A 17,915-nucleotide genomic window follows, 5' to 3' on the forward strand; every position below is an offset into this window, starting at 1 on the left:
CTACATGTGCGCAACCTTCCCCCGAAATCGGCGTATGCTGCCTAAATGGCGGGGTAAAAACGGTCATACACGTAAAAATCCACTCGTGCTAAAAACATGAGTGAACGTGGGAGTCTAAGCCCATGAACGAAGAAAGAAAGAATGTGCGCAACCCACAATTCACCCAGCCATACATACTGTTCTTCAGTGATGACAAAAAGTATAACTCAAAACTAAGAAAGACATGTTTATTGCAGGGCTAGATCTAGAAGTAGGGGGGGGGGGGGAGGGGGGGAGGGGGTCCTGGATTCCGGAAGCCTTACCGCAAATGTACCTTTTTTCTCTTTACCCCTTTTAAATTCAAAATTTCAACAGCACCTGGGAGGGCGGGGGGGCAAGCGAATTAATCCAGCAGTTGTACCCTTGCCTCATTTTGGAAGACCCTCCCTCTCATATATATATGTACGTTGCTAGATTCCGGATTCGATTTCCGAAAATTTAAGTTTCGTCTTCTAGACGTCGACAGCACTGGAACAAATATGACGCCGGTGTAACACGAAATGTTTACTCCACGAAAAATGTACTCCGGAGTAAAAATTTCGTACGAAATTCTTACTCCGACTACACCTTTCGTACGAGAAAAGAACTCCCCGATGTACGAACAAATTACTCACTCCACGAAATTTGGACTCCCCAAATGTTCGCTCAGTAAAAATTTCGTACGCGAAAATGGGATGTGGGCATGGCGATCTCTACTACTAGTAGAGTACGCTATGAATGCGGGCGAAGGGATAATGCCAATATGTGATCTCGCGCAAACAAATGTCGCGCTATCCTTCCTCTACCCCTTCCACCACCAAGACTAACAGGGGACCGGGGAGTAACAGTTGCGTACACCTGGCGTGGGCAGTAAATTGCTCGTGTAAGGGTGGACTAATTTAATCGTTATTTATTCGTCAGGAGAGTAACATTTTCGACCGAAATGTTGACTCGGAACACACCTGTCTTTCAAAGTTATTTTCTCGTGTTATGGGTGAGTAGTTTTTTTGTAAAGGGAGTAAACTTTTCGTACGAAATTTTTACTCCGGAGTAAAAATCTCGTGGGAGTAATTTTCTCGTGTTACACCAGAGTATTGGGACTCCACGGCTGCAGAGTCAATCTGGTTTTAAGAAAGAGATGTCTTTATTTCTTGTGGCTATGGGTTGATGTAGCCATGCAATAGATTCTCGTCACAGCTGCACTGAATGACCAAGTGGCCAAGGTTGCTTGCCTGCTGCAGGAAATTATGCTGAGTATCGCGTTTCTCAAGAGAAGTGTTTCGCTCGTGTTCGCCTTCGAGTTCATTCGTCTGTTTGTTATATGACGCTGAGGTTGTAAACATGGAGTACCATAGGCTTGTTTGGGTTCTCTTTGTGTTCGTCTTGTTCATGCACGGTAAGTCTAGAATAACCTTATTATTGTGTTATAAGTCTAGAATAACCTTATTATTGTGTTATAAGTCTAGAATAACCTTATTATTGTGTTATAAGTCTAGACTAACCTTATTATTGTGTTATAAGTCTAGAATAACCTTATTATTGTGTTATAAGTCTAGAATAACCTTATTATTGTGTTATAAGTCTAGAATAACCTTATTATTGTGTTATAAGTCTAGACTAACCTTATTATTGTGTTATAAGTCTAGAATAACCTTATTATTGTGTTATACTTATAAGTCTAGAATAACCTTATTATTGTGTTATAAGTCTAGAATAACCTTATTATTGTGTTATTTTCTGTTCTTATTTTGTGGGTGTTTAAAAAAAGTGGTTAGTGTTAGCTGTGTGTTGTGTGTGTGTGTGTGTGTGTATGTGTCACGTGTGTGTGTCACGTGTGTGTGTGTGTGTGTGTGTGGGTGTGTGTGTGTGTGTGTGTGTGTGTGTGTGTGGATGAACCAATTTTTCTCGATACCAAACGTTACTTGTAAAAATGAAAATAAAACTATGTTTGCATAACAGATGTAACTGATCTTTCAAATTGTGTGTACAAAATTCAGTTCAGAACCCAATGTCATACTTTAGGTCGGTGTTGTGCGTTTTGGTGGTAAACGCTAGTCTCTTAATTCATGTTCATCACTGAAAAATGTCATTTGATATTAGTTCCAAGCCAGGATATGTAGGGATTTAAGGCGCAGAATGTTTGTCTTTTGTGTGAAAACAAAACGAACTCTGTGATGGAATGTAATTTTCTGCCCGGCTTTGAATAATTATGCAGACGGATCAAGGCACTTGCCAAAACATGCATGTGATCTTCCTCGCGTTGTTGATAATTCAAAAACTTCTACACACTGCTGCGTAGTACTTCCCCAAAGCACGTTTATTTCGTTTCATCCTAGGCCAACGCTTTTCTAACCCGTAACATTCAATGTATGTCTCTGCCCGTAATAAACATTCAAGAGTCTTGCTCTGCTGTTGCCAAAACTGACAAGCATGCTTTAAATGCTAGGAATTGAAAGAGTTTGTTTGTTTTTGTTGTTGTTGTTCTCGTTGACCTGAACAAAATGTGAGTAAAGGAGAACAAGTAATTCAAAGCTTGACATTTCTTTGGAGATGGCTGGGGTCAGACGGATAGGCGTCAACGACAGCGAGAGAAACAGCAACGGCGATTGGCTGAGCTGTCCCGCGCCACCACTTCCTTCGGCGTGTCTCTGTACCGGCAATTGGCTTCACGTAACCAGGAGAACATCGTCTTCTCTCCCCTGAGTATTTACACCGCTCTCAGTATGACGATGCTTGGGACATACGGAGAAACGAAAAATCAACTCAAGGTCCAAAAACAAATAATTTTTTCGTGTGGGACTCTGTGTGTGTGTGTGTGTGTGTGTGTGTGTGTGTGTGTGTGTATGTGTGTGTGTGTGTGTGTGTGTGTGTGTGTGTGTGTGTGTCACAGTGCGCCGTGTGTGTGTGTGTGTGCGCGTGTGTGTGTGTGCAGGGCTGGGCCAGGAACGGGGGTGGTGGGGGGCGGGGGGGTGCGAGAGTGGTTTATAGGTTGTATTTGGATATGTTCTTGCCCAAGAAAACCCCTCAGTCCCCAACCAACTCCACCCCACCCCTAGAAGTTATAAACTTGTCTGCCTTTTTTGTGTGTGTGTATTTGGAAGTTTTCGAAAGCTCCCGTATTGGGGTTTTGCTTTTATTTCTTCTTCTTTTTTAAATGGGTTGGGCCTTTAAAAATAAAAAAGGCAGTACAGCCGAACAATGGAATGGGTAGCATCTCTCGTTGTGCCCGTCTTCCATTGGATGGGAGAGTCCATAGTACTCTATTCTTGATCTTAATGTGGTATGGGTACACTGTCCCACCAAAAATCATGTTCGACCCAGGCCGGTGTCACGAACTTAAACCTCTGCCTGAACAATCCTTCTCATTGCGGTGAATGCGCATGCGCTAACATGGGGAGATTCAGTAATCAGGTCGTGAACAACATAACCCTAACCCTATCCCTAACACTACCCCTGAACCCTACCGGGGCCTACGCAGTCTCAACAGATCCCGACCTTCCTTATAAGTTGTCCCCTCCTACCCCATGAAAAGTAACAATCACGTTTATTTGTAACAGTATGGCGGTTCAGTGAACTTTTCCGGGGCTTTTTACTTGCCCTGAACAAAATGGTGACTTCCGGTTTGGAGTCGTAGAAAAACATTAAATTTGCGTTATTGCAACCGGTTTGGTCTTAGCTAGAGCCCAAAATGCCTTTGGTAATATGACTATTCGGTTACTTCCCTTATTCTTTGGAAGGGACCTCACTCTTGTTGAGCCCCTACTTGTCCCAAAAAGTTAAGCAAAAACAAAAACAATTAAACGCAAGACGTGTACTTTTTCCAGAGGGTGTTAAGCCTGAGACCCAGACAAGGCGTGCATCGGGCCCTCAACGCCGTTTTTGCGTCATTCCCAAGGTCACCCGCTGCAAACGTCACACTGCGCCTTGCCAATGCTGTGTACTATGACGACGCAGATGTTGTTCTCCACGACGGGTGAGTTCGTCTTGCAACGACGATGATGATAAAAAAAACATGGTTGCATGACTCGTGGTAGGGGAATGAGTTATTTAATACTTTTTTGAGGCATGTTAGAGCTTGTTGTTGTTGCTCTCTCTCTCTCCCTCTCTCTCTCGCTCTGTGTCTCTGTCTCTCTGTGTGTGTGTCTCTCTCTCTCACTCTTTGTCTGTCTCTGTCTCTCTCTGTGTCTCCGTCTCTCTCCCTCTCTCTCTGTCTGTCTGTCTGTCTCTCTCTCTCTCTCTCTCTCTCCCTCTCCCTTTCTCTCTCTCTCTCTTTCTCTCTCTCTCTCTCTCTCTTGTCTGTCTGTCTGTCTGTCTGTCTCTCTGTCTGTCTGTCTGTCTCTCTCTCTCTCCCTCCCTCTCTCTCTCTCTCCCCCTCTCTCTCTCTCTCTCTCTCTCTCTCTCTCTCTCTCTCTCTATCTATCTCTCTCTCTCTCGTGCGGTAATTTGAGTTAATGGTTGAACTTTCTCAAAAATGCTGCGATTGTTGTGGTAAGTTTGATTTATGGTAGCATGCACTTTCTCTTTCATACTGCCACGCTTGTGGTAATTTGGTTGAAGTTTCTCGAGAGCACTGCAACGATAGTTGTACTTTGTGTCGATGTGTATACGTTTCGCTCGATCACTGCAACGATAACTTTCATTTGATTTGATTATTGCAGTTTTACTCGAGGACTGCGACGCCATTATGGCGCATATCCAAAAGCGTTTGAACGACCGAACCCCGAGACCCCCATCAACGACTGGGTATTGCGTCAGACAGGGGGCAAAATCGAGGATTTCCTTAACCCAGGGGACATAACCTCTGACACTGTCATCATGCTGCTGAATGCTGTGTTTTTCCAGGTGAGTGACTCTACTACAGGGCTCCCCACAGTGCGCGTCCATGCGTCCTATACGCACTAGAAACCGAAAACACGTACTGGAATTGTATGGAGGGGTTCCCGGGACGCACTAAACTTTAAAAGAGCGGGTCCTGGGACGCTCTAAATTTCTTGTATCGTGCGTACCGTAATTACTTTTTCAGGCTGCAATCGTAAGCTATTGTACACAGCACACTATGCGAGACCACAATGTTTTATAAGTACACCGGGACTTTTTGGTTTTTGGAGCCTTGGAACTCTCTAAAATTCTGCAGTGGGGGTTCATGGACCTTCTAAAAATTGAAAGTGGGGGTCCCGGTACGTACCCTCTAGGAGGGGCGTCCGTGGGGAGCCCGGCTACTAGTTGGTTGAATAATTGGTTGGCTGGTCAAAATGTCTGTGGTATATTAATAAGTTTAGCCGATTTACTCAACTTTTGTTTGTTTGTTTGCTTAACGCCCAGCCGACCACGAAGGGCCATATCAGGGCGGTGCTGCTTTGACATATAACGTGCGCCACACACAAGACAGAAGTCGCAGCACAGGCTTCATGTCTCACCCAGTCACATTATTCTGACACCGGACCAACCAGTCCTAGCACTAACCCCATAATGCCAGACGCCAGGCGGAGCAGCCACTAGATTGCCAATTTTAAAGTCTTAGGTATGACCCGGCCGGGGTTCGAACCCACGACCTCCCGATCACAGGGCGGACGCCTTACCACTAGGCCACCGTGCCGGTATTTACTCAACTGTTCTTGCAAAGTTCAATGCCGCATAAGTATAATGATATCAATGGAGCATTTCAAGCAACGCTTATGGGTCACTCTCCTGAAAACTGGTCAGATGTGTGACTTGAGTGCCCAAAAATAAAGTTAGTCAAAATTGAAATATTTTGGTGTGTTTGGTTTGTTTAACATCTCAACTTTCCAACACAAGGTTTTGAAAAGCAAGATAAACTTTTGGAAATGTTGTAATTTAAGATAATGTGTTGAAGGTTGCCTCATCTCGCGTGTAACACAGGACACCATTAGAGGCACATTTTTACTCTTATCATAAAAAATACAAGTGATTATCATGCAATTTCCAATGAGATACAATAGAAATTGCTTCATAGAAGTACCAGAAGTTTCAAAATATACCATACACTTACATAATGGGGGGATTACTATGAGGACGCCAGATCAACCATTTCATCATTTACAGAAAACCTTTCCAGCAAGTGATCAGATATTGCTATCTGCAAAATTGTATGATTTAAAGAATCTCCATGAATACTTAAAACAGGAATATGGACATACTTTGAAAAATCTTGGTAATGCATGCAGATATTCATCAAATGACACAGAACGTCTCGCGTGTAACCATGGACACCGCAAACAAACACAGACACCAATATCAGTTAACCATGGGTTTATTTCAGTCAAAACGAAACAACTTTTTATTGAAATGTGTGTCTGCCACGCCTGTCAAGAGTTGGGACAGGCAGCACCTCAACTACTTCATCAAACTTCACAAAAAATATCTCCTCCACAGCAGGCCACACAAACGATGATCCTTGTTTCCTAAGGAAACGGACAACCACCCTATTCCCATCCAGTGTGTCAATCTGTGGACAAACAAATGAACCTTTCTTAAAATAGAAAAATTAAAAATAGTAACTAAAAAGGTTTACATCATGAATTAAAAATACAAGGAGCAAGTGACACCAATAAACTTGGAAATGTCTACCTCAGAAAAGCAAACTGAAGCTCTCCATTCATACCAACTAGGGGTAATTTGGTACTTGAAATACATGTATAAATATAATTGATTCCATATGTAACCTGCACTTACCATATCATGAAAAGACTTTGCTAGGAATGTCTGCACAAATCAGTATGGATACAGAAAATTAAAAAAATGACTGCATGCAAGCAAAGTCATTCCAGTATAATAAGATTAAGATTAATGAAAAACATGTTAAAACAATTATTTACAGTAGAAACGTACCGGTCTCTCTGATCTGCTCCTGGATCAGCATTGACTGGACTGGCAGAAAGGATAGGAGCATTAGCAGCATCCTGGCATCTGAAAAAAAGTATGCAACAGTTGGAGTCAGATATTTTAATTGCTACCACAGCTTTACATCTCACATTGAGGTACATAACAGTGCATGTTACAACCGTCAAGATCCCAAGATACACACATTGGAAACCAGAGTGGTTCTGTCCTGAACACATCCTCGTAACACAAAGAAACAACAAGTCGCGTAAGGCAAAATTACTACATTTAGTCAAGCTGTGGAACTCACAGAATGAAACTGAACGCACTGCATTTTTTAACAATAACCGCAGTGAAACTGACGAGCCTGTTTAGGGCGGTAGTGGTTTCGCTGTGCTGCATAAGCACGCTTTACTGCACCTCTCTTCGTTTGAACTTTCTGAGCGTGTTTTTAATCCAAACATATCATATCTATATGTTTTTGGAATCAGGAACCGACAAGGAATAAGATGGAATTGTTTTTAAATCGATTTCGGAAATTTAATTTTAATCATAATTTTGATATTTTTAATTTTCAGAGCTTGTTTTTAATCCCAATATAACATATTTATATGTTTTTGGATCAGAAAATGATGAAGAATAAAATGAACGTAGTTTTGGATCGTTTTATAAAAAAATAAAATTTTAATTACAATTTTCAGATTTTTAATGACCAAAGTCATTAATTAATTTTTAAGCCTCCAAGCTGAAATGCAACACAAAGTCCGGCCTTCGTCGAAGATTGCTTTGCCAAAATTTCAATCAATTTGATTGAAAAATGAGGGTATGACAGTGCCGCTTCAACTTTTACAAAAAGCCGGATATGACGTCATCAAAGACATTTATCCAAAAAATGAAAAAAACGTCTGGGGATATCATGCCCAGGAACTCTCATGTCAAATTTCATAAAGATCGGTCCAGTAGTTTACTCTGAATCGCTCTACACACACACACGCACAGACAGACACACAAACATATACACCACGACCCTCGTCTCGATTCCCCCTCTATGTTAAAACATTTAGTCAAAACTTGACTAAATGTAAAAATGACTACACGCTGTGTAAAATCTGCTCCAGTGCGAATGAAAATGCCAGTATCTGTCATAATTTCTGTCCCGCACGCATCGCTGACACCGCATGCGGAAAGCAGCAATGGCGTCTGCTATACGAACGAGACAGCTCTGGCTATGATGAGAGATTCAAACGCTATTTCTTGAGATTCTCAACAAAACAAATGAACCTGAACCACATGATCTAATCTTCATTTAAAAAAATAGAAAATAAACTAACAAGAGGCGCAAAACAATCATAAAAAACGAAAACTTCTTTTCACGTTGGACTGTACCTAGATCTACTCTACCCATGAATTTGCCACTTGGTTGCGTTTTTTCTGACAGAAAGGCATTTTTTTTTAATTCAGTTTGTAAACATGACAAAATCATATTAGTGGTTTAAGTTCTACACGCTAAATAGTAAAAATAGAGCCGTTGTAAAGCTCAAACTTACCTCAAAGGTTGTGATCACATGTACCGTCTCGCACGTCTGTCGTCAACTTTGGCGCGGACCCCGCAACAACAAAGTTTTCCTGCGTCTAACCGCGTGCTCGATTGTACGAAAACACGTTTGCACCGTGTAACCCCCGCAGGGACTCCCTTATATTCATGCGCGAATGGGTTGAAAGATCGCAAGTTTGCCAGAAAATAGTTCTGCAATGTGCTCACACGTATCGCAAATTTTCGGACACCACTTGCAGATCTATCAGAACATCTCATTAAACTTGCTTTACAGACTCAACTTGAATCTCACTCAATCGCGATTAACGACATCGAATATTTTACTATGTCAGAGTAGAATTATCCATCCCCTGAAACAGTATGCACAAGTTATGTTTGGGCATGGCGTTGAAGCTAAAAATAGGACACCAGGCGTGACGTGCGAGACGATTGTTTCTACATTGTCAAATGCAACCAAGTTATTATCGAAAGATCGTTTGGGCGCATCGGGCGGGTGAAATCAAATTCATACACAGGAATTTGCAACAATTGTAGAAAAATGTGTTATCAAATGGGTAAATTTGAGGCATGTGTATGTGCAGAGATAGCATGTCACACTTTCGAATGGAAAAAAGTGGCGATTTCAGAGCTTCTGCAGTGCAAAGCAAATCACAGAATTTACAAACGCTTTAGTTCTTGTTCACACTGTTGCTCCAAATAACACTGAAGACAACAAAACACATAAAAATAAAGGAAAGTAATTATTTTGTTGTTTATTTAAATGTTTTTGTACGCTGTCCCGACTGACCAGTTTCTAGGAGAGTGACCCTTATCTGCGTCGTCTTAGGAACAAAACAAATTCTGTTGGACAACAATAATGTACAAATCAATCAATCAATCCATCAATCAATCAATCAATCAATACAAAATATGTGACCCTCCACCACGGATTGAGTCGCATGTCACCTTTGCATGATGTTCATATTTTTTACATTTTTCTAAAGAGTTTTTTATGCTCTATCCAGTGGTGAAAACCGTTTTAGAAAAGAGCAAAAACTGTTTGAGTTATAAGCGTGTAACTAAGGTGACCCTCACACTGTTACCAGACACTCCCCGGACTAATATTAAGCCTGCGAGGTGACATGCGACTCATTTCGTGGTGGAGGCTCACATATACTCACACGGTGGTGTAAATCGATCTTTCTCTTCTGGTTACCCTCACGTCAATCCCAAATAGGGCACGTGGAAAGACATCTTCGACGAGAGGTACACAAGAGAAGGAGACTTCACCACCACTTCCGGTGACGTAGTCAGCGTGCCCATGATGTCACGTGACGGGTCCTACTCGGTCAAGGCCGTTGGGGACGGAATCCCAGCACGAGTTCTGGAGCTGCCTTACGGAAGTGACGACAGGTTCGCCATGTTCATCCTCCTACCGGACGAGGCGAATGGACTGAGGGAGCTGGAAGGACGTCTGAGTAGCCAGGTTGGAATCTTTTTTTTGTGTTGTTTATTTTTATTTTGTGTGTGTGTGTGTGTGTGTGTGTGTGTGTGTGTGTGTGTGTGTGTGTGTGTGTGTGTGTGTGTGTGTGTGTGTGTGTGTGTGTGTGTGTGTGTGTGTGTGTAATCAGAACGTTATTGTAAAGGCCAATATCGCTGGTATGCGGGCGCGACAGTTGTAGCTCTGTCTTTCTCTTGTCTGGACTACATTATTTTGGTGTTGCTAGTAACGCTAAATCTAGCTCTAAGGCCTTGTATTATAACAAGGCTTTGTGCCCCGGAGATGCTCGGCTTTAAGAGATTGCGTTAAACGATGATTGTACTTCTGAGAGTTAAACGTAGTTGATGTCATTTCTAACACAAATATTGACTCAGAAACAGGGGAGGTTATTTTTACGTAATGTTTTATTCAAAACACAACACACAATGTTCACGTATCGTCGTTTCATGATTTGTACTTGTAAGGGAAGCAAGAGCTCCCACGTATACACGTGTTCGCGGGTGAAACGATGATCTCCCTTGTAACCTCAGTTCTGCAGTTCCGCTGGCTTTTATTGACGACTAGCATCTAAGAAATAACGGTCTGTAACCAACACGATCCTGCAGGTTCTAGAAGAGGCCGTGACCAACATGCCGGAGCAGTACAGGTATCAGGTCAGAATGCCCAAGTTCAACATGAGGACCAAGATGCTGCTCAAGGACACGTTGGAGGCCATGGGACTCACCCGATTCTTCAAGGACGCCGACCTCACGCGCATGGTGCGTCAGTCCAACAGAGGGCCTCTCAGCGTCGACAGCGTCATCCACGAAGCTGTGTTGGAGGTAGGTGGTCGGTGTTGTAATGTGTCGGTGTTGTGATTGTTTAACAGCATCGGCTATGGTTGGTTTTGGCGTTGCTCTGGTATTGGGTGTCAGTCCAACAGTGGGCCTCCCAGCGTCGACAGCGGCATCCACGAAGCCGTTTTTGGAGGTAGGTGCAAGGTCTGTGGTACAGTGTGTCGGTGTTGCTCTGGTATTGGGTCCAACAGAGGGCATCGACAAGTAGGTGGTTTGTGGTACAGTGTGTCGGTGTTGTGCTTGTTTAACAGCATCGGCTCGGGTTGGTCAGTATTGGGTATCAGTCCAAGAGATGTTCTCGACGAGCTTCAGTCAACAAGCCTTTTTTTGAGGTATGTGATGTGTGATGTAAAGTGTTGCTGTTGTGATTGGTTAACAGCATCGGCTGTGGTGTTTTTGTTGTGTGTGTTTTTTTGGTCTGTGTGGATTGGTTTGTTTGTTTGTTTGTTTGTTTGTTTGTTGTTGTTTTTTGAGTTTGTATTGTTGTTGTTTGGTTTGTTTGTTTGTTTTTTTGTGTGTGTTTTTTTTTTGGGGGGGGGGAGGGGCGTTACTCTGGCATGGAGTGTCAGTCCAACAGATGCCTCGATAAAACGTCAGCCACCAAGCCGTGTTGGAGGTAGGTGATGTGTGATGTGATATGATGGTGGTGTGGTTGTTTAACAGAATTAATTGTTTGTGGTGTTGCTATTAGTGATGGTGGTGTTGGCTGTGGTGGTGCTGTGGTAGGCCGTCTCACGCGAATGGTGCGTCAGTCCAACAGGGGGCCTCATCTAAGATGTTCTTTAAGCTTTCTTTTTGTCCCTTTTCCTTTTACGAAATGGTACTGGTTGGTCCGGTGTCAGAATAATGTGACTGGGTGAGACATGAAGCCTGTGCTGCGACTTCTGTCTTGTGTGTGGCGCACGTTAAATGTCAAAGCAGCACCGCCCTGATATGGCCCTTCGTGGTCGGCTGGGCGTTAAGCAAAAAAACCAAACAAACAAACAAATTTTACGAAATGGTGGAGTAAGCTTCAACCTCTTCATTGGTCGCGTTACCCGGTCCCACAACGGAATAAAATGCGCTGCATCATAATATTCGCAGAACGGCTGTGTTGCCAGTTCTGATCTGGTTTGAAGTGGCATGGGCTGGTTTTATCTGGTCAGCTCTGGTCTGATTTGGTCTGATCTGGTTCAATCAGGTCTTATCTGGTTTGGTCCGATGTGGCATGGGCTGAATTATTTGGTCAGGTCTGGTCTGATTTGGTCTGATCTGGTCCGGTCAGATCATATCTGGTCTGGGTCTACCGAAATTGTGTGTTTTCATTTCATAAATGTGTCTCCCGTATTCTATTTTCTATTTTGTCCATTCTTATCTCTTTCTTTTCGTTTGTTTTTTTCCTGGTCTTCTCTCCTCCCCTTTCCTTCTCGTCTTCAGGCGGAAATTAAGAAACTTGCATCGGTCTCAAATAGCAATATCAGCTGAAGATGAATAATGTATCGTATCATGAACATTGGAATGTTCTTCTTTGAGCCATGTGACATCAGAGTCCGACAAAAACTCATATTTTGGGCGGCTAGTCAAGACTACAAAAGACTGCATGTTTGTGTGCGTTCAATCGTAAGAATTAAATGGCGATCTAACGAAAATTGTAATTCAATCAAGTTGGTGTTTCCATAAAACCGATTCTGTGATTGGTCAGAATGACCAAACTCATAAAAATTACCGGTCATCATTTCTCGATAAACACTAGTTACAAAAGCCAATGATCACCTGATAGCGAGGCGCATTGATTCAACCTCAACTAGTCTCGGTTATTGTGTGTGTGTGTGTGTGTGTGTGTGTGTGTGTGTGTGTGTGTGTGTGTGTGTGTGTGTGTGTGTGTGTGTGTGATATAACACATATTATAAGCGCATATTTGTATGGTAAGGGGAGGAAATAATTATTCAATAGAACATTACTGTGAAGGTTTTCGGAAAAAAAACGGGTACAGCTAGTAACATTTAAAAACCAACCAACCAACCAACTCATCTTTACGGGTGGTTACTGTCAGGTGGACGAGAAGGGAACCCATGCAGCCGCCGTGACGGCGATAGGGGTGTCTGTGCTCTCTCTCCCGCCACAGTTTGCCGTCACCCACCCCTTCCTCATTGTCCTGCGCGACAAGAAAGCCAGCATCAACCTCTTCATGGCCAGAGTCAACGACCCGTCGTCGGAGTAAGAGCTAAAGCATGTAGCCTACTGTACACAGTTCAAAGATCTATGGGAGTCAGAAGACACCATTTCGTATGATGTTGATACTGCTTTCAACACGTAATAAGGCCTGTAGGCCTACAGTGATGTACATTTTAGTCGGTCTCCGGTCTCTGACCGATCCAATTTCCCCAGGACCTATAGCTTTAACCCCAGCAGGACACAGGTCCGATTAACCTACAGAAGAAGTGGTCAAGGGTCCGATCGTTTTTGACAATGAAGCGGACATGCGGACTGTTCAATTTTCAAGAGGAAAGCTTGTTTCGGTTTTGCCAAGCGAAAGTAAACACTGCGTGAGGAAAGCTGGTTTCGGTTTTGCCAAGCGAAAGTATGCACTGCGTGTGACCAGTTTGTTGAGTGAACGAGGCACCATATGGGATCTGATTCTTTGAATTAATTTATCCTCAAGTTGGATCAAGAAGAAAAAAAGAAAACCGAACCCATATGGTGCCTCGAGTGCATTCATTGGCTCAGCAATAAATCATTGAGAGAGGATTCAGTGCACAGAACTTGGTGTGCACGGCTCGAAGAAACCGATTGTGTGTCAAAACCCAGGACATGATCCTGAAAGCAAAACTTGAGGGACCCGCAGAACGGTCAGATGCCTACCTGAAAAACATTGTCGACAGATGGGCAGTGAAAAAAAACCGACAACTGTTCAAATAACTTTGAAATGTGATTCAATCCTTTGAGTATCTAGTCATGACAGTCGCGGAAGGTGGAAGAATTTAAACTGAAAAATCTTTTTAAATGCGGTTTTACGAGTCGTGTTTTTGTCCTATTGAAATTGCAATCTCAGGACACTGTGTCCTATTGATTTTCAGTCTTCAGGACAATTGTCCTAAAGGCTGCTAGAAAAATGTACATCACTGCAGCCTGTATAAAGTACAGTTTATTTGTTTGTGGGAGCGCTTTTCATAAACTTTTTGTCTGTCTCTGTCTCTCACACACACACACACACACACACACATTCACACTGACTCGCACGCACGCACATACGCACACACACACACACACACGCACACACGCACACTCATACACACACAAACACACACATACACACGATTTCTCTCTCTCTCTCTCTCTCTCTCTCTCTCTCTCTCTCTCTCTCTCTCTCTCTCTCTCTCTCTCTCTCTCTCTCTCTCTCTCTCCACCGGCCGCACAAAAGAAGGTAAAGAACACCCACATACAAAGGAGTCCATGATGTCACAGGGAACGCCTGTCATGTTCCGTTATTACTGCTGTCTGGCATTCTGTTTTGCGAGATAAAAGAGGAATAGTTCAACCTTTTTCTGGTCGTACATGTTACCCACCCTTCAACGGAATAATAATTGGAGAACTACAGCGTGTGGAGAGAAAAAAAGTCATTGTTTTGCCTGATAACACTTGGCATGTTCTCTTGTTGTTTCGTGTTTTTCTCTGGCTCTCTGTCTAGTCTTTCGGGATGAGAGAGCCAGAATCAACCTCTTTATGCAGTGTAAGCCATGTCTAGTCTGGTGTTGTCCCGTCTAGTCTGGTGCTGTCCCGTTTAGTCTGGTCTTGGCCCGTCTAGTCTTGTCTGGCCCCGTCTTGTCTGGTCTTGCATCGTTTAGTCTTGTCTGGCCCCGCCGTCTAGTCTGGTCTTGCATCGTGCACATCGTTTAGTCTGGTCTTGCCCCTTCTGGTCTTGTCTTGCATCGTCTAGTCTTGTCTGGCCCCGTCTAGTCTGGTCTTGCATCGTCTAGTCTTGTCTGGCCCGTGTAGTCTGGTCTTGCATCGCGCACATCGTCTAGTGTCTTGCCCCTTCCGGTCTGGTCTGGCATCGTCTAGTCTGGTCTTGCCCCTTCTGGTCTGGTCTTGTCCTGTCTAGCCTGGTCTTGCCCCGTCTAGTTTGCTTTCTCTATCTACTCGATGATCAAATTAGCTTTGGACTGGGCTTTCCGTTTCGGTTTTTAAGTCTTCTCGTTTCCCCCCTATCCTCTTGTTGTTGTCGATGTTTTCATTTTGTTGGGGGAAGGGGGAGGACCCGGCGGCTTTTTTTTCCCTTTTGTATACGTTTTTTCTTAGCATATAACCACGTTATGTCCACATAGACTCTAGTTCTGGGGACAGAACAACTAAGTTAGCATAGCATAGCATTTTTTTTTTTTTTTTGGGGGGGGGGAGGTGGGCGGACTGCTTTTTCTTCCCTGTTTTATAAGTTTTCGCTTTTAATCTCCTCTTTACTGTGACTGACATTGCATTGCTGATCTTCACCATCAGGTAGACGAGAAGGGAACCCGTGCAGCCGCCGTGACGGCGATAGGGGTGTCTGCGGTCTCTCTCCCGCCACAGTTTGCCGTCACCCACCCCTTCCTCATAGTCCTGCGCGACAAGAAAGCCAGCATCAACCTCTTCATGGCCAGAGTCAACGACCCGTCGTCGGAATAAGACACGACTTGTGGACATATATTTTGATATGTAAATTACAATACGCATCATTGTAGGCCATTTATTCAAGTCTTCTTCTTCTGCGTTCCCGTTGCCATGCTATACTGCCATTCATGCTATTCAAGTCAAATATCAATGCATCCAACCGCTCCACAATTTTTTTTTCATCACCCTCTTGAATTCTACTAGTCACAACTCAAAAACTATGAAGTATGCAATTATGATAATGTGTCTATATTTACAAAATTACAATTGGATTCTTCTTTTTGTGACGCATTCGTGATGTTCAAAATTTTAGTGTCTTAAAATATTTATTTCCGTGAACAGCACTCCATGGGGTTAATAATTATGTCCCCTGAGCATGAAAATAAGATTCCCCGAATGATTCGATTTTCCAGTTCAGAGTCACCGCTTTTCATCATGATATTACTTCAGTGGCAATACATTGCCGCGATTATTTGTTTTTAGATCTTAAAGTTTGTTTTCTTGCAACAGATTTCTTGAATTTGAGTCCTACGAAGTTTTTACCAATAGACGGTGACCTACTCGTTGCATGAAAAGTGCATGCATTGTATTCAGGCGCAAAAATGTAAACATCAACACTTTGAATACAAACTTTTAATCAACATAATTATTGATTTTCTAACTCTGCCTGTCTTTCTATCGAAACAATTTGAACACCTGACTATGCCTGATGCACAATGTATTATTCATTTTTCGATGTTAAAGTATATCCGTGTATGTAGCTTCTTTCAATTTATATTATATCAAGTTTGCAAAAGCAGGAGTAGATACCATAGATATGTTTTTGTTCGTTTTAACAATACTAGGTCGAATTCGAGTGCTGATTTTGCTTATTACATCCCATTCGTTTACTGATTTAGAATTTCATAAAGCCATGCATGTTGTATAATTCAACAGTGTGTTGTTGTTTTTGTTAAAGAAGAAAAAACATAAGAAAACTCTAAGACGTGTTTGTTTTGTTGTTGTTGTTGTTGTTGGTGGTGGTGATGGCGGTGGTGGTGGTGATGTATTGGTAGGGGTTGTGGCAATCGGTCTCCTTGATATTTGTTTTCACGTCATATTCAATCACATTTATTCTTTTTTTTGTGGACATCTTATTGAAGGAAATGAAACAGACACATATATTACTATTAATTTTATAAAATGTACAACAAAATCAATCTATAAATAAGTGTGGAGTATTCATGACAGTCTCGTCAGTCCTCGCAAAGGCCGACGCTGCAGAGCGCTAATTTCCTTCAATCACACACACACACTCACACACCCACGCACGCGCACACACATACACACACACACACACACACACACGCGCGCGCACATACACACGAGCACCCACACACCCAAGCACGCACATACACATTTCCACACACACACATACCCATGCACACACACACACGTACACACACTGCGCCTTTCCGGTGCAGATTAAAGACATAGGACACCGATTCCTTTTTACATTTAGTCAAGTTTTGACTAAATATTTTAACGTAGAGGGGGGAATCGAGACGAGGGTCGTGGTGTATGTGCGTGTGTGTCTGTGTGTGTGTCTGTGTGTGTGTGTAGAGCGATTCAGACTAAACTACTGGACCGATCTTTATGAAATTTGATATGAGAGTTCCTGGGTATGAAATCCCCGAACGTTTTTTTCAGTTTTTTGATAAATGTCTTTGATGACGTCATATCCGGCTTTTCGTGAAAGTTGAGGCGGCACTGTCACGCCCTCATTTTTCAACCAAATTGGTTGAAATTTTGGTCAAGTACTCTTCGACGAAGCCCGGGGTTCGGTATTGCATTTCAGCTTGGTGGCTTAAAAATTAATTAATGACTTTGGTCATTAAAAATCTGAAAATTGTAAAAAAAAATAAAAATTTATAAAACGATCCAAATTTACGTTTATCTTATTTTCCATCATTTGCTGATTCCAAAAACATATAAATATGTTATATTCGGATTAAAAACAAGCTCTGAAAATTAAATATATAAAAATTATTATCAAATTTTTTTTTCGAAATCAATTTAAAAACACTTTCATCTTATTCCTTGTCGGTTCCTGATTCCAAAAATATATAGATATGATATGTTTGGATTAAAAACACGCTCAGAAAGTTAAAACGAACAGAGGTACAGAAAAGCGTGCTATGCAGCATAGCGTAACCACTAGTCAATTTCACTGCCAATGCTGTGAGCGGTGGACCACGAGTATACGGTCTTGCTGCGTTGCATTGCGTTCAGTTTCATTCTGTGAGTTCGACAGCTACTTGACTAAATATTGTATTTTCGCCTTACGCGACTTTTTATATTTAGTCAAGTTTTGACTAAATATTTTAACATCGAGGGGGAATCGAAACGAGGGTCGTGGTGTATGTGCGTATGTGTGTGCGTGCGTGCGTGCGTGCGTGTGTGTGTGTGTGTGTGTAGAGCGATTCAGACTAAACTACTGGACCGATCTTTATGAAATTTGACATGAGAGTTCCTGGGTATGAAATCCCCGAACGTTTTTTTCAGTTTTTTGATAAATGTC

The 17,915-nt window shown here is 42.5% G+C and overlaps 1 protein-coding gene and 1 long non-coding RNA gene across 3 annotated transcripts; one reads left to right on the forward strand and one right to left on the reverse strand.

The window, feature by feature from the left end:
* The first annotated feature begins 1,257 nt into the window (after positions 1-1,257).
* LOC138983811 (serpin B3-like) lies at positions 1,258-16,338 on the forward strand. Of its 2 annotated transcripts, XM_070357140.1 has the most exons (8): positions 1,258-1,414; positions 2,569-2,786; positions 3,843-3,991; positions 4,677-4,860; positions 9,630-9,878; positions 10,499-10,714; positions 12,762-12,925; positions 15,203-15,343. In XM_070357140.1, exons 1-8 carry the CDS (start codon positions 1,360-1,362, stop codon positions 15,204-15,206), a joined length of 1,239 nt encoding a protein of 412 aa, XP_070213241.1. In that variant the 5' UTR covers positions 1,258-1,359; the 3' UTR covers positions 15,207-15,343. The 2 variants fall into 2 exon arrangements, with proteins under 2 accessions (XP_070213241.1, XP_070213242.1); XM_070357141.1 differs by lacking the exon at positions 12,762-12,925 and having other exon boundaries at positions 15,203-16,338.
* Positions 6,274-8,538, reverse strand: LOC138983812 (uncharacterized). Its single transcript, XR_011461263.1, has 3 exons — positions 8,406-8,538; positions 6,868-6,945; positions 6,274-6,484 (listed from the first exon to the last, which is right to left on the reverse strand). It is a non-coding gene; the product is annotated as an uncharacterized lncRNA (long non-coding RNA).
* Positions 16,339-17,915: the final 1,577 nt, after the last annotated feature.

Source organism: Littorina saxatilis, linkage group LG13, assembly GCF_037325665.1.
Source record: "Littorina saxatilis isolate snail1 linkage group LG13, US_GU_Lsax_2.0, whole genome shotgun sequence".
NCBI lineage: Eukaryota > Metazoa > Mollusca > Gastropoda > Littorinimorpha > Littorinidae > Littorina > Littorina saxatilis.

What these genes read in the sequence shown, in the direction of transcription:
- LOC138983811 (XM_070357141.1), top strand. Translation starts at nt 1,360, where the DNA reads ATGGAGTACCATAGGCTTGTTTGGGTTCTCTTTGTGTTCGTCTTGTTC. An exon ending in GTTCGTCTTGTTCATGCACG is followed by an intron (nt 1,415 to 2,568) that starts GTAAGTCTAGAA and finishes ATTTCTTTGGAG; the next exon opens with ATGGCTGGGGTCAGACGGAT. An exon ending in GATGTTGTTCTCCACGACGG is followed by an intron (nt 3,992 to 4,676) that starts GTGAGTTCGTCT and finishes TGATTATTGCAG; the next exon opens with TTTTACTCGAGGACTGCGAC.